This window comes from Natator depressus, chromosome 3, assembly GCF_965152275.1.
Source record: "Natator depressus isolate rNatDep1 chromosome 3, rNatDep2.hap1, whole genome shotgun sequence".
NCBI classification, from domain to species: domain Eukaryota; kingdom Metazoa; phylum Chordata; order Testudines; family Cheloniidae; genus Natator; species Natator depressus.
In genome coordinates, this window is record NC_134236.1 from 126,728,904 (window position 1) to 126,743,652 (window position 14,749).

Here is a 14,749-nt window from a genome sequence, read left to right on the forward strand (position 1 = left end):
GCCAGTGTTGCAAGGTATTTACATGCCAAATATGTTAAACATTCATATGTCCTCTGGAATGGTGGTTGAAGCATTAAGGAACATATGAAACTTTATTGCATCTGGCACGTAAATATCTTGCGACATCAGCTACAACAATGCCATGTAAATGCTTGTTCTCGCTTTCAGGTGACATTGTAAACAAAAAGCGGGCAGCATTATCTCCTGCAAATGTAAACAAATTTGCTTGTCTGAGCGATTGGCTGAACAAAAAGTAGGACTGAGAGGACTTGTAGGCTCTAAAGTTTTACATTGTTTTGTTTTTGAATGTAGTTATTTTTTGTACGTAATTCTACATTTGTAAGTTCAACTTTCATGATAGATTGTACTGCAGTACTTGTGTTAGGTGAACTGAAAAATACTATTTTTTATTTTTACAGTGCATTTATAATAAAAAATAAATATAAAGTCAGTACTGTATTACTTTGTATTCTGTGTTGTAATTGAAATTAATATATTTGAAAATGTAGTAAACATCCAAAAATATTTAAAATAAATGGTATTCTATTGTTTAACAGCATGATTAATCACCATTAATTTTTTTAAGTGCTTGACAGCCCTATTTTTTATCAGTAATAATGAAAATGTGTGTGTGCATATCTAGGGGAAAAGCTCTATTTCACTTGAAGGCTAATAAGAGAGTATTTGTGCTTGTGTCAGTAATGTTAGCAAAGGATTGGATTCTATCACATAATTCCATTCAGGGCCTTTCATGCTGATATATGGAGAAAGGGACCTTAGAAACAGATCTAAGATAGTAACTGTAAATTATTATTGACTTTTGACATAATAGTTTGATTAGTTATTTAATGTTTGACACCATGCAATGTGTTTGATTCTGTGGGTATGTCCTGTAGACAGCAGCCTGGCATCTATAAAATTATTCCAGTCAAAGAAACTCAGGTAGGGAACCAACTTTATTGCTGTATGTTCAACTTCCAAAAAGAACTGTCACACCCAATATCTAGCATTTCTCCAAGATCTAGCCTCCTATTGATTTAAACAAAATTTGTAAGGCCCACTGAAACAGCGTCATCTGGTGACATCCAATAATATTACAACCTATGACAACTTTACACTCAGGACATTGAGTAAATCATTCATATTTGAGCGATTTATTTTTTGTTTAATTTCGTGTTACTGCAAACATTTGAATAAACATAAATGAATAATAAAATGCATGGAAATAAACACGGATATTATCCAGAATTCATACAACATAAAATCAAATCCTTCCAAGGCTAATTAGAACAAATGTTAACATTGTGCCTGAGCTATGACTATATAACTAGCAAAAGTGTGCACAAAAATAGGCGACAAAGATTTTCCTGTTTTGTCTGTGCAAGTGCACATTTTGCTTGAGTACAATTCAGGTACATCATTTGGAAAATTTAGAACCCAATATATAGTAAGATCTTGTGTACTTCAGAACATAATTACTGCTCAGTTAAGTAACTAAGGTGGGCCCTGATCCTACAAACACTTCGATGTCTTAACTTTATAGCCACTGCCAGTAACTCCATTGACTTCAGTTGGCCTCTCTGATGCATAAAGTTAAGCGCTTATTTGCTTAATTTTTTGCAGGATAGAGGCCATAATTCATGATCTGTTCCAAGCACAATGAAACCATTTAATTAGACACAAGCCTATTCTCCATAGTTCCAATGCTAATAGGACCATTTAATCAAAACTATCAAAATTTTAATAGTGTCTAATGCCTGAACGAGTAACATCCAGTTCTGTCATCTACAATACACCTACGGTTGAATGTCTGCCCTTACATGCACAACAGATTATTGTTGTTGCATGTTAGGAGAAAGTGGTGATCATTTGAATTTAACCATACTTATAATAATGCTGCTATTTCTTGTTTCTCGAGTTCCTAATATTCAAGTGCATTTTTACTGAAGTTGAGAGTGAACCCATCAGAACAGAATACCTACTTCCTCTTTGCCTGGCGCATTTTTCTGTATTGGTGAGTAATAAAATAAAACAAGGCTGTGCAAATATTTGAAAGGGAGTCTGACCAAATCTGTTTAATCCATGCATCTGCAAAGTGTAAGAAGTGGAGCTGTGATGATTTTTAGCAATATTTGGAGGTTACTTACTGATTTAATTGAAGTATCTGAAATCTTCTTATCTTTCAGAAATCTATCTTCCTTACCCATACTTCTCATTTATCCACCCCATAAGACTCTTCTGTCTATATTGTTATAATTCCAGGTTATTCACTTGTTTACCTTTGCATCACATTAGTACTTTTGACAACTCATGTATTCGTTGATAGTGAAATGAAATATACTGAGGTACATGCACTGGAAAAATGGCATGTTGCTGGGTTTGTATTACATATAGCATATAGACAGTGTGTGTGATTGATATATATATATATATAAGCACTATTAAAGAACTTATGTTTTTAGTGGATCAATATGAAAATGTACCCCTGATAATTACTTAATACAGTATAGAAAAAAAGAGCAAGAAGCAGGCACACTAACCAATTACTATTATTAGTAACAAAATTTTTGGTCTGAATTAGCTCCTATTGTAGTCAGCATGAAGTGTGGCAAGCCTTCGGACTCAGGATTAAATACTGCAGTCCTTATTCACCCCATTTAAAATGGGGCTTAAATTCTGTATCCTCACCAAACTGACAGAATTTACTTTTTATAATTTATGAGAGTTTTTCAAGTAAATCTGTTAATTCATTTGAGTTATAAACTTTTTTATATCACCACTTCTGATTTTTTGCTGCGGAGGGAGGGCTGAATCTAATCTTTAGGGTCCTTGGAGTTTGAGAATTGAGAACAGACTCACTTGCAGATTATTCCAAAATCTAAGGCATGGGTTATTTTTTTAAATTGATGTGTATGGTCTGTAAATACTTTGAGCCATAACTATTTCTATTTACACTGCATGCAATTTTTCAATGTATTTGTTGTTAAATGCATTTTACAACTACTGTGGCAAATAATTGATTTCACAATGATTCATTGTGACAGAGTGTGTGGTTTTAATATATAATTGCAAGGTAAATCACCTCGGGAGAAACTGACAGAGATAGCATTGTCTTACGTCTAGTTAATTCAAGGCTTCATTGGCTGAACTATAAGCAAGGACTCAGGTACAGCCTGTCTCCTGCATCTTGGTAAAACCATAGGAAGGAGCAGCTGTCCTGCATGCAAGTGCTGATAGCTTACAACAAACAAGAAAATCAGCTGGGACAATGGAGATTGGACAGTGGACAAATGACAATGGCTGGATGGAGACAGAAAGTGCCTACTCAAGACTTAAAGGAGCAGATAGAGACTGTCCGAGGGTCTTGAGAGTGGAGCTGGCCAGGAAGCAGAGTTGGGGAAACAGTGGAGCCTGTTAAACAATCACATCTGCTTGGTTTGAAACTTTATACTTCCAAAAAAGAGCTTTAAATAGTATTCAAGCTTCCTCCACCAGGTGCTCAAATCTCTTCAGGCTTCCAGGCTATTGCAGCTTCACAACTAAAACTTTGAGAAGCAGGCAAAGGAAGTTGGAGCACTGGTTAAAGCTTTCTCTAATGGGCGTGCCAAGTCTGAAACAGAGAAGACCATCTCCTCAGTCCCACACACAGACTAGCGTCTCTCTCCAGCCCCTTGACAAATGCGTCTGCAGTCCCCACAGCTCCATATGCAAAATTTTTTAAACCCAAATAATTCCTATACAAAAGAGTTTGTTGAATTAGAGTTAAGGTGTTTCCTCACAACAATGCAAATACTGAAAATCAAAGAAATCATAAGTTAAGGCAGAATTCACACAACTAATACCAGTCTCCAAGTGTTAGTCCACTGCCGCTCTTCCTCACCAACACAAACACACTCAATTTCAGTTCAAAGGCACTATCACCTTCAACTACAGTTGACCAGAGAACAATTCTGTTTCGCGGCAACTTGCTGAGGTGTTGAAATTAGTTTTTGTTCTGCATGGGCATGAAAGCAAAACCTTTCAAACATTTTCACAAACATCAAGGGAGAGTGCATGGGTCGGGCACTGGCCTGTGGTGGGGGAGACCCCAGCTTCAAGTCTCTGCTCCACCTGATTCACAGCAGAGTTTTTTTCCTCCCAGATCACTCTGAATCTGGCGGAGCAGGAACTTGAACCTGAGTCTCCTACACCCCAGGCCAATGCCCTAACCACCAGACTCCAGAATACTGTACCAGACTCACTTTACCCTGCCTCAAAAAATTTCATACCTTTTTTCAATGAAGACTTCATCAAAACTGGAACATCTCAATGAAAACAATATATTTTGATGAATTTTGTTAGTCTTGGTTTTCTCTGTTGCCGCATATTTCTTGTTTTGCTCTCTTGACACTTCCTGTTTTGCTCTCCTGATCCAATCCACTTCCCTCCTGCACAGGGACTCTGAGGACACCAGAACTGTCCTCACCATTTCTTTTCTCATCAGAGGAAGCACGTCACGAAAATGAGTGGGGTAAGCAGTGTATTAGTGAAGTGTATTAATATACCAATGAAACAATTGATTTGGCAGTGGGAGTTCTATGAAGTGCTGGACAAATTGTCATGACCTTGGGAGTGATTGGCTAATAAGAGTTATTTGTGATGATGTGATGTTTCATAGACTGTGTTGTCACTGGATATCCTGCTGAAGTTTTTGTACGGAGTTCTGTGCACTATTCCAGAAGATTATTGCCACCTCTTACAGTTCAGTTACAATTTTATTACACTCATTAGCCACCATATTTCCAGAAACTCAACAAACAATACTCCAAGGAGCACAGCACTAATTTGAATGCTAGAAAGAATGCTGATATTTCATTGGCTAAAGCACAAGAAAAACAACAAATACACTATGCTAGAAGAAAGACTTGTAAATATGGGAAAACAACATTCAAGGTTAGGGACCGTGTTATGTAAATGGTGGAGTCTTTTTAACTTGAAGTCTTTAAACCATGATTTGAGGACTTCAGTATCTCAGCCAGTAGTTAGGGGTCTATTACAGGAGTGGGTGGATGTATCTAAAAGCAGAATTTGATCCTTTATGTCTCATACCATCAATTCTCCATTGTTTACGCAATAGAGAGAACTTGCAGAAATGAGCATTAATGTTTACGCTAACTGGCTGTATTGTTTTTGCAGGTAGAACCCAACTACACAGAATATCCAGACTATACATTTGATTATGATAAAATTACATCACCATGTGACAAGGGGGAAGTCAGAAACTTCACAAAAGTATTTTTACCAATTGCATACTCAATTATGTGTGTCTTGGGCTTAGTGGGTAACATCTTTGTAGTGATGACCTTTGCTTTATATAAAAAAACCAAGTCTATGACCGATATATACCTCTTCAACATGGCCATAGCCGACATATTGTTTGTTCTCACTCTTCCATTCTGGGCAGTAAATTATGCTGCTGAAAAATGGATCTTTGGTGACTTCATATGCAAAATTACCAGAGGTATTTATGCAATCAACTTCAATTGTGGTATGCTGCTCTTGGCCTTTATCAGTATGGACCGATACATTGCTATTGTACAGGCAACAAAGTCATTTAAACTTCGGGCTAGAACGCTAGCATACAGTAGACTGATCTGTTTGGTTGTATGGGTATCGTCAATTTTAATTTCCAGTTCCACTTTCATATTCAGTCAAAGCTACAGCCACTCCGTCAATGAAACAGAAAAGATTTGTGAACACAGATCCAATACAGAGACCAAAGGCACTGTGTTTAAATTATTGCTGCTGGGTATGCAACTTGCATTTGGATTTTTTATCCCTCTGCTGTTTATGGTATTTTGCTATGCATTCATTGTCAAAACCTTGGTGAAAGCTCAGAATTCCAAAAGAAACAAAGCAATATGTCTGATTATATTAATTGTCATTGTTTTCCTGGTTTGTCAAGTACCATATAACATGGTTCTTCTTGTGACTGCCATAAATATGGGTAAATTAAATAAAAAGTGTGATAGTGAAAAGCAAATAGCCTTTGCAAAGTACATTACAGAAACCCTGGCCTTCTTCCATTGTTGTTTGAACCCAGTGCTCTACGCATTTATTGGGGTGAAATTTAGAAGTTACTTTGTGAATATGATGAAGGATCTGTGGTGCCTGAGATACAAGAAATACAAGACCAAGAGTTCAAAGATAAGTTCTGATACCTATCACTCAAGGCAGACAAGTGAAATTATGAGTGACAATGTGTCATCCTTTACTATGTAATATGACTTCAACATTATTACAAAGGAGCTTTGATTATATTCATCCAACAATGCAAACCAATCTCATTATTCATGTCACAGCCAGTGATTTTGACTTTCCGACACCCTAAATAGTAGTTTCTATGATCTGCAGCTCCCTCCATCAAAACAATTAACATAAACAGAAGAATGACGCGACTATGGAAAACTCGTATTAATCACTGTCTAGCTAATGTTTATGCTGTTTTCAAATACAGGCACTTAAAATTCTCCAGAGAGCTAAATTTATCAAGCAACTTCCTTGATTCTAATGAAAAATTGCAAGTTTGTTTTGAACATTGCCTTGGTATTTTGGTTTTAAAACAGGGCTCAACTCAGCTATCTCATATCATAACAACAATTTTAATAGAATAACAACAATTTTAAAAGCATCAGAGAGGCAAATTCACCACCAGCCCAACTCCATTTATACTTATGTTATTATTAATTATTCATATTGCAGTAATGTCTCGAGGTCCTGACTAAGACTGGGACCCCTTTCTGCTAGCATTGTACGTACACATAGTAAGAGACAGTCCCCGCACCAACGAGCTTGCATTCTGAATAGCCAAGACAGAGAATGGGAAGGGACATGATCAAGGTCACATAGTAGGGCTGTGGAAGAATGGTCTCCTGAGTCCCCGTGCAGTGCAGTGCCCTAACTACTGACTGCTGCCTCCCTATATAGTTGTGCCTTCTTATGTCAGCACTGAATTGTCCAGAGCCAATACTAGTATGGCTACTGAAGGGAACAGTTTGTTTTTTTAAAACTACACACTGAAAGGTTTGGGAACATCTCCTCAGTTTTTATCATCTGTGGAACAGAAAATAAGGTTTATTTGAGAAGAGATATTTTCCTGATTTGGCGGTGGAACTTCAGGTTTTCGACTCCTCCGAAACTGACCATTTTGTAAATTTGTCCTTGCGAAAGGCCAAAACACCACTCTGAATATTTTTCTGTTTGCTTTATTAAATGAAATTTTAAATTCACATGAGTGATTTCTGTTTTTCATTGAAGATGGCCTAACAGGGCAGTATTTGGCTCACTTGATACTCTGGTATTTTATTTTATTTTATTGGACAAACGACATGGAGAAAAATCCTGAAGTTGTTTCTCAGTCCTTATTAGTCATTAAAATTTCTGTTGGGCTCAGTTGTGCTACCTGCTAAACTGATGCAAATCTGGACTAACTCCACAGACTTCAGAAATTACTCTGATATGATTGAGAGCAGAATTTGGTTCATTGACTGCAATGTAAAGTCTGCCAGAGTTAATACTGAGTAAGGACTTCAGTATTTGACCCGTTATGAATAAACCTTCAATACTTATACAATAAATTGTAAAATTATTAGTCAGTGCTGGAGACATACAGTGCAACCTAATCATGATCCAGCATAAAACGGGGATACATCTGTTATGCAATTTAGCTATTTCTCACCTTTTATATTTACACAAGTTTTCAGCAATAAAGATTCAGGATGAAACTTAACGGATTTTTTAAGTTATGCACAACACTCAGGAAAATATGTAAATAACACAGCTACTTAAAATGGTTGTTACAGTTTCTTTAATACTTCTGTTTAGTTAATTAAAAGTTCTGTTTGTTATGGGAGCTCATAAAATTGTAACAGCGGTCAGAAGAGAATAAGAGAAGAAGTCCCAGCCCTTCATCAATGGGATTGGTAGGAGAATATTCTAGACAGGAGCTTGGAATCTTGGAGGGAATGATTTTGGTTCTGAAGTGTAGCAAGCAATTTCAGTCTGAAATGGAGGGTGGGGGGTAAAGTGTAGAAAGGAGCAAAAGCAGCTGCTTTGCTTCAATCTCTACAAGCACAGCTCCTTTGCAGAACAGCTGAAATGTGGGGAAGTGACTCGCTAGATCCCGACAGGTGTCTGGGGAATAGTTTCTGCATGTGGACTGTTCCCTTCTCAGATCAGTATAAGTTCTGGCTTTGGCAGAGTAACTACCCTCGCATGATTCTAACTGGCTGCAGAAGGGGGAAGCAGGCTGGAGCCAGCAAAGTGCCTGCCAGGGGCAGCATGACAGGGCCAAGAGCTGTGCTGCTGGTGCTGCTGGAGTACTGAGGGAGAGCACAGATGGGACATGCTACACGGGGACTGTTCACGTTGGAGCAATTTATCGACGTTTGTAAAGTAGTTTGAGATTTTCAGATATAAATGTTGTCTATCTTTTTCTGACTCTTCAAATTTGGAAATTAGACATGGCTTTTATTGTTGATTAACTGTAAATTATACAAACATGATACAAATATATATCGATGTTTGTAAAGTAGTTTGAGATTTTCAGATATAAATGTTAAATCTATTTTTTTCATAAGAACGGCCATATTGGGTCAGATCAGTGGTCCATCTAGCCCAGTATCCTGTCTTCCAACAGTGGCCAGTGCCAGGTGCCCCAGAGGGAAGGAACAGAACAGGTAATCAAGTGATCCATCCCCTGTCGCTCATTCCCAGCTTCTGGCAAACAGAGGGCAGGGACACCATTCCTGCCCATCCTGGCTAATAGCCATTGATGGACCTATCCTCCATGAACTTACCTAGTTCTTTTTTTTAACCCTGTTATGGTCTTGGCCTTCACAACATCCTCTGGCAAGGAGTTCCACAGGTTGACCGTGCACTGTGTGAAAAAATACTTCCTTTTATTTGTTTTAAACCTGCTGCCTATTAATTTCATTTGGTGACTGACCCCTAGTTCTTGTGTTATGAGAAGCAGTAAACAACACTTCCTTATCTACTTTCTCTACACCAGTCATGATTTTACAGACACCAGTCTGATTTTTCTGACACTCTCTTCAAATTTGGAAATTAGATATGGCTTTTATTGTTAATTAACTGTAAATTATACAAACATGATACAAAAATACATATATATTAATACATATATTTACTCATATATAGCAAAGCATTCGTACTAGTAGACATTCCAGCAAATAAAACTTTGATAACTGATTGGCAGAAAAATAATACAGTTCCGTCTTCATTATCCTAACGTTAAATAGCTGAAACAGGGTCACTTGATTACATTGAAAATTCCTTATTCATCTTAAAAACTCTATTATAGAGCCTATTCACTGTTTTCTCCTTCCCTTATCATTAGATACAAGACTTTGAAGTGTGTTTTGCTGTTTTATAGTAGAAAATAGTATTTAAAATGTGTATAATATTACTTCTATGATTTTTGCAAATGAACCTGCAACTGTAACAGATTTCCTAGGTAGCGTTTGAAAAACCTGTATAAATAAGATATGCTTATTATAGTTTATATTCTGTGTATATTAAAAAAGATAAACTCCTTATCAATGTTCCCTCTAATTTTTTATATCCACCTGTGGAATGAATTTTGTTATGTGCACCAATATGGAGGTGATATGTGGTGGGGATGGGGCCGAGGGGCTTGGGGTGCACGAGGTGGCTCAGGGCCAGAGGGTTGGGGTGCAGGCTGCCCCGGGGCTGCGGTGGGGGGAAAGGACTCTTCGAACCGTCTCTCGCTGCAGCAGCTCCGGGGCCGGGGGAGAGGCATCTCGTCCCGACCGTAGCAGTTCCAGGGCTGAGGAAGAGGTGCCTCTCCCGCCTGCACGGCCCTTGATAGCCTGTTGTACAGCTGAGCAGCTTAGAGGGAACTTTGCCCTCTATTGAATGCTGTGTGCTTTTCTTCACACAAATCCCATGATGGTTTGCGTATTATTAAATTGTGGCACGTGAGTGATGATTTTGAAATGGTAGAGGACCTGAGGAAACACTCACCATCCTGGCACCACGTTTTATCTCTGTGACCCATGTGCAGAGGAGAATCTCCACATTTGGATCTGCTCCAGTCAGTATGGAGGTGAGGTGGGGTGGAAATGAGGGGTGGACAACTTTGACACTGTCCCCTGACCACAGAGGAGAAACTTTGCTGCCAGCGAGTCTGAGTGAAAGGGAAGGATCCTGGAGCAGGTGTGTAGGGACAGAACCTCCATGCAGATGAAGCTGAGCTCCACAGGATCTCCAAAATCTGCACTGATCTCAAGGGATCCTGCAGGGTTTGTGTGCTTATCCTGTGTGAGTGTGTTTAAACTCAACAGAAAAATTTGGAAGAAACTTTTTGGGGGTTTCCTGCCTGTGGGAATGATCTGGAACCTAGTGATTAGCATATTAGAAGCTGAAGGCATCACTAAACAGAATACACAAAATCTATAGAACTCAATATTCCTTGCCAGACAGCTAAATAAATGGATCATAGTTTGTTTCAAAGACATCTTTACACAGTGGTCATGGGGAAGTAACAAAAATACATACTTAGGTGCTTAATAAGCAGCATACAAACTGCAAACCACCCAGAAGTCCCAGTGCCATTATCACGGATGTATCTTCATCATTATAAAAACATAAGAATGCCAATACTGAGTCAGAGCAGAGGTCCCTCTAGCCCACTATCCTGTCTTTCAGAGGGAATGAACAGAACTGGGAAATTGTGGAGTGATCCATCGGTCCTCTGGTCCCTGCTTCTGGCAGTCAGAGGTTTTGGGACACCTGGAGCATGGGGTTGTGTCCCTGACCATCTTGGCTAATAGCCATTGATGGTCCTATCCTCCATGAACTTATCTAATTCTTTTTTTGAACCAGTTATACTTTTGGCCTTCACAACATGGCAATGACTTCCAAAGGTAGACATAAATGGACAGAAATCTGACCTCAGGAATCATAACATTCAAAAACCGGTAGGAGAACATTTCAACCTCTCTGGCCACTCAGTAAAAGATTTAAGGGTGGCAATTTTGCAACAGAAAAGCTTCAAAAACAGACTCCAACAAGAAACTGCTGAGCTTGAATTAATATGCAAACTAGATACCATTAACTTGGGTTTGAATAGAGACTGGGAGTGGTTGGGTCATTACACATATTGAATCTATTTCCCTGTGTTAAGTAGCCTCACACCTTCTTGTCAACTGTCTAAATGGGCCATCTTGATTTGCGCCACAAAAGTGTTTTTCTCCTGCTGACAATAGCTCATCTTAGCTAATTAGCCTCTCACAGTTTGTATGGTAACTTCCAACTTATCTGTATGTGTGTGTATATGTATATATAATTGTATGTTCCATTCTATACATCCGATGAAGTGAGCTGTAGCTCACGAAAGCTTATGCTCTAATAAATTTGTTAGTCTCTAAGGTGCCACAAGTACTCCTTTTCTTTTTGCGGATACAGACTGACACGGCTGCTACTCTGAAAGGTAGTCTGTGTGTTGTGTGAAAAAATGTTGCCTTATGTTTATTTTAAACCTGCTGCCTAATAATTTCATGAGGTGACCCCTGATTCTTGTGTTATATAAAGGGGTATATAACACTTCCCTACTCATTTTTGCACACCATTCATGATTTTATAGACCTCTATCCTATCCCGCCCCCCCCCAGTTCTCTCTTTTCTAAGATGAACAGTCCCAGTCTTTTTAATCACTCCTTGTCACGAGTCCAACACCCCTAATCAGATTTGTCATCTTTCTCTGTACCTTTTCTAATTCTAACACATCATTTCTAAGATGGGGAAACCAGAACAGCACTTAGTATTGAAGGTGTGGCCATACCATGGATTTATATAGTGGCATTATGATATTTTCTGTCTCATTAGCTATCCCTTTCTTAATGGTTCCTAAAGTCCCATTAGCTTTTTTGACTCCTGCTGCACATTGAGCAGATGTTTCCAGAAAATTATCCATGATGACTCCAAGGTCCCTTTCTTGAATGGTAACGTGAATTTAGAACTCATCATTTTGTATGTATTGTTAGGATTTTTTTTTTCAAGGTGCATTACTTTGCACTTATCAACATTGAATTTCATCTGCCATTTTATTGCTCAGTCCCCCAGTTTTGTGAGATGCCTTTGTACCTCTTCAGTCAGCTTTGGACTTAACTATGTTGAGTAATTTAGTATCATCTGCAAACTTCATCACCTCACTGTTTACCCCTTTTCCAGATCATTTATGAATATATTGAATAGCACCGGTCCTTGTACATATCCTGGGGGAACTCCACTACTGCCCACTTTCCATTCTGAAAACTGACCATTTATTCCTATATTTTGTTTCCTACCTTTTAACCAGATACAAGAGAGGTCCTTCCCTCTTAGCTCATGATTAAAGCTAAGTTTTAGTGATGGGTATTTTTAGTAAAAGTCGTAATCGCGTGACCAGAGAGATTGAAGTGTTCTCCGACTGGAGAACACTCATAACATTTATAACATTCATAAACCATAAACCAGTCAGAGAACACTTCAATCTCTCTGGTCATGCGATTACAGACATGAAAGTTGCGATATTACAACAAAAAAACTTCAAATCCAGACTCCAGCGAGAGACTGCTGAATTGGAATTCATTTGCAAATTGGATACAATTAACTTAGGCTTGAATAGAGACTGGGAGTGGCTAAGTCATTATGCAAGGTAACCTATTTCCCCTTGTTTTTTCCTACCCCCCCCCCCCCAGACGTTCTTGTTAAACCCTGGATTTGTGCTGGAAATGGCCCACCTTGATTATCATACACATTGTAAGGAGAGTGGTCACTTTAGATAAGCTATTACCAGCAGGAGAGTGGGTTTGTGGGGGGGGGGGAGAGAGAAAACATGGATTTGTGCTGGAAATGGCCCAACTTGATTATCATACACATTGTAAGGAGAGCGATCACTTTAGATAAGCTATTACCAGCAGGAGAGTGGGGTGGGGGGAAAGAAAACCTTTTGTAGTGGTAAACACCCATTTTTTCATGCTTTGTGTGTATAAAAAGATCTTCTATACTTTCCACAGTATGCATCCGATGAAGTGAGCTGTAGCTCACGAAAGCTTATGCTCAAATAAATTGGTTAGTCTCTAAGGTGCCACAAGTACTCCTTTTCTTTTTGCGAATACAGACTAACACGGCTGTTACTCTGAAACCTGTCTTCTGAAAGTGTTGCCTTAGGACTGTACATAGGAAAAAGTGTCTTTATGCAAAGGGATCGGCTCCTTTATAGCATCTGTAACCATGTCCCCTACCTCTAACAAGCACCAGGCATCCAAGAACACCCAGCCAGATATGTGAGCGCTAAGCAACGACTCCCTGCACCGCGGGGAACTGTCTGTACGCTGTGGGGGAGGGGTATTTACAGGGGTGCAAATAGGGCGGTACCCTCCATTATGCAGTACCAGCAAGAGATTTTTAGCGAGTATGGGATACGGGAAAGACTTGGGGCTAGGCCCCCCTCTGGGAGGTTCAGGGGCCTGCACTCTGCTCCTTAAAGGAGCAGAACACAGGTGAGGAGGACATTTATTCTTTATATGGCTTTAACAGGACAATACATATGCTAACAAACTTAAACAAAGGTTTTGTTTAAATTTGTTAGCATATGTATTGTGCTGTTAAGTTGGTCAGGAGTCCTCAAGAGGGGAAAGGTGGGGCGGCCGGAAGTTGTTTAAACAGCGTATTTAATTTTGTTTCTTCCCATTGGTCTGAATTATCCATGACATCCATACTGCATCACATCAAGTCCAAATCATTAGAGGAACGCCTCTGCCTGCACTGACCAGAGGATGTTTGGATTCTGATGTCAGCCCAGTTCTGCATCCTAATGGGAATCAGGTGCTGTCCCCAGTGTACCTAAAATTCCTCTTTGCAGCCAAACTAGTCTAACATGCATTTTGTTAACTGGAACTGGAGCAGCAAAACAAAGAAAACAAATGCCCCATTTTCCAGCTTTGTGGGTGAGAGAACTATAAGTGAAGATTATAATGGAATCTGCCAAGAACTTTGCTGAACATATGTTCCTCATCTCAGCAACGGAGCTAAGACTCATCACACATTTGCCCACCTTTATTTGAATGAAGCGCCTTCTGATCTGACAGCTCAGACATTGTCAGTTTCATCCAGAACAATTTACAAACTTGGAACCTAATCCTGCAAATCCTTAATCATTTGATCAATTCCATGGAAGATAATGGAACTATTTGCATGGATATGGACCACTTTTGTGGGCTGGTAAAAGTTTCAGGAGTCTGTTCCTATAAAGAAAGTTGAATCCCTCTTGAAATGCAATGTTTGGGTACGGTACCCTAAAACAGTTTAGGATACAATTTTACTTAATTTGTCTTTTAATAAGTCATACAGATGCTGAAATGACTCTTCACCCAACTTCCAGATTCCATATAAACAGACTGAATACTACATATTTGGGTGGAAAGTGAGTAGTTAAGCATGTTGATGTTTGTATATACAAAGGAGAGTATCAGAGGGGACAGGGAGAGCGTATGGGCCCTGGGCTGGGGGTGGGGCAGGCAGGGGTCATGTGAGGCTGTCATGTGCCCCCCCCATGTCCCTCCTATGAGTGCAGTACCAGCAAGAAATGATTTCTACTTACACCACTGGGTATTTCATTTGGAGCAGGAGCCCCGTGGGCAGCTCCTGAGCACGGCCCCGGTTACTGTGTGGAGTAACTCCAGGC

General features: G+C 39.3%; 1 protein-coding gene across 1 annotated transcript; it reads left to right on the top strand.

Annotated features, from left to right (window-relative positions):
• Positions 1–4,501: 4,501 nt before the first annotated feature.
• On the top strand, positions 4,502–6,261 carry CCR6 (C-C motif chemokine receptor 6). The gene is made up of 2 exons (XM_074947011.1): positions 4,502–4,510; positions 5,176–6,261. Exons 1-2 carry the CDS (start codon positions 4,502–4,504, stop codon positions 6,259–6,261), a joined length of 1,095 nt encoding a protein of 364 aa, XP_074803112.1.
• Positions 6,262–14,749: the final 8,488 nt, after the last annotated feature.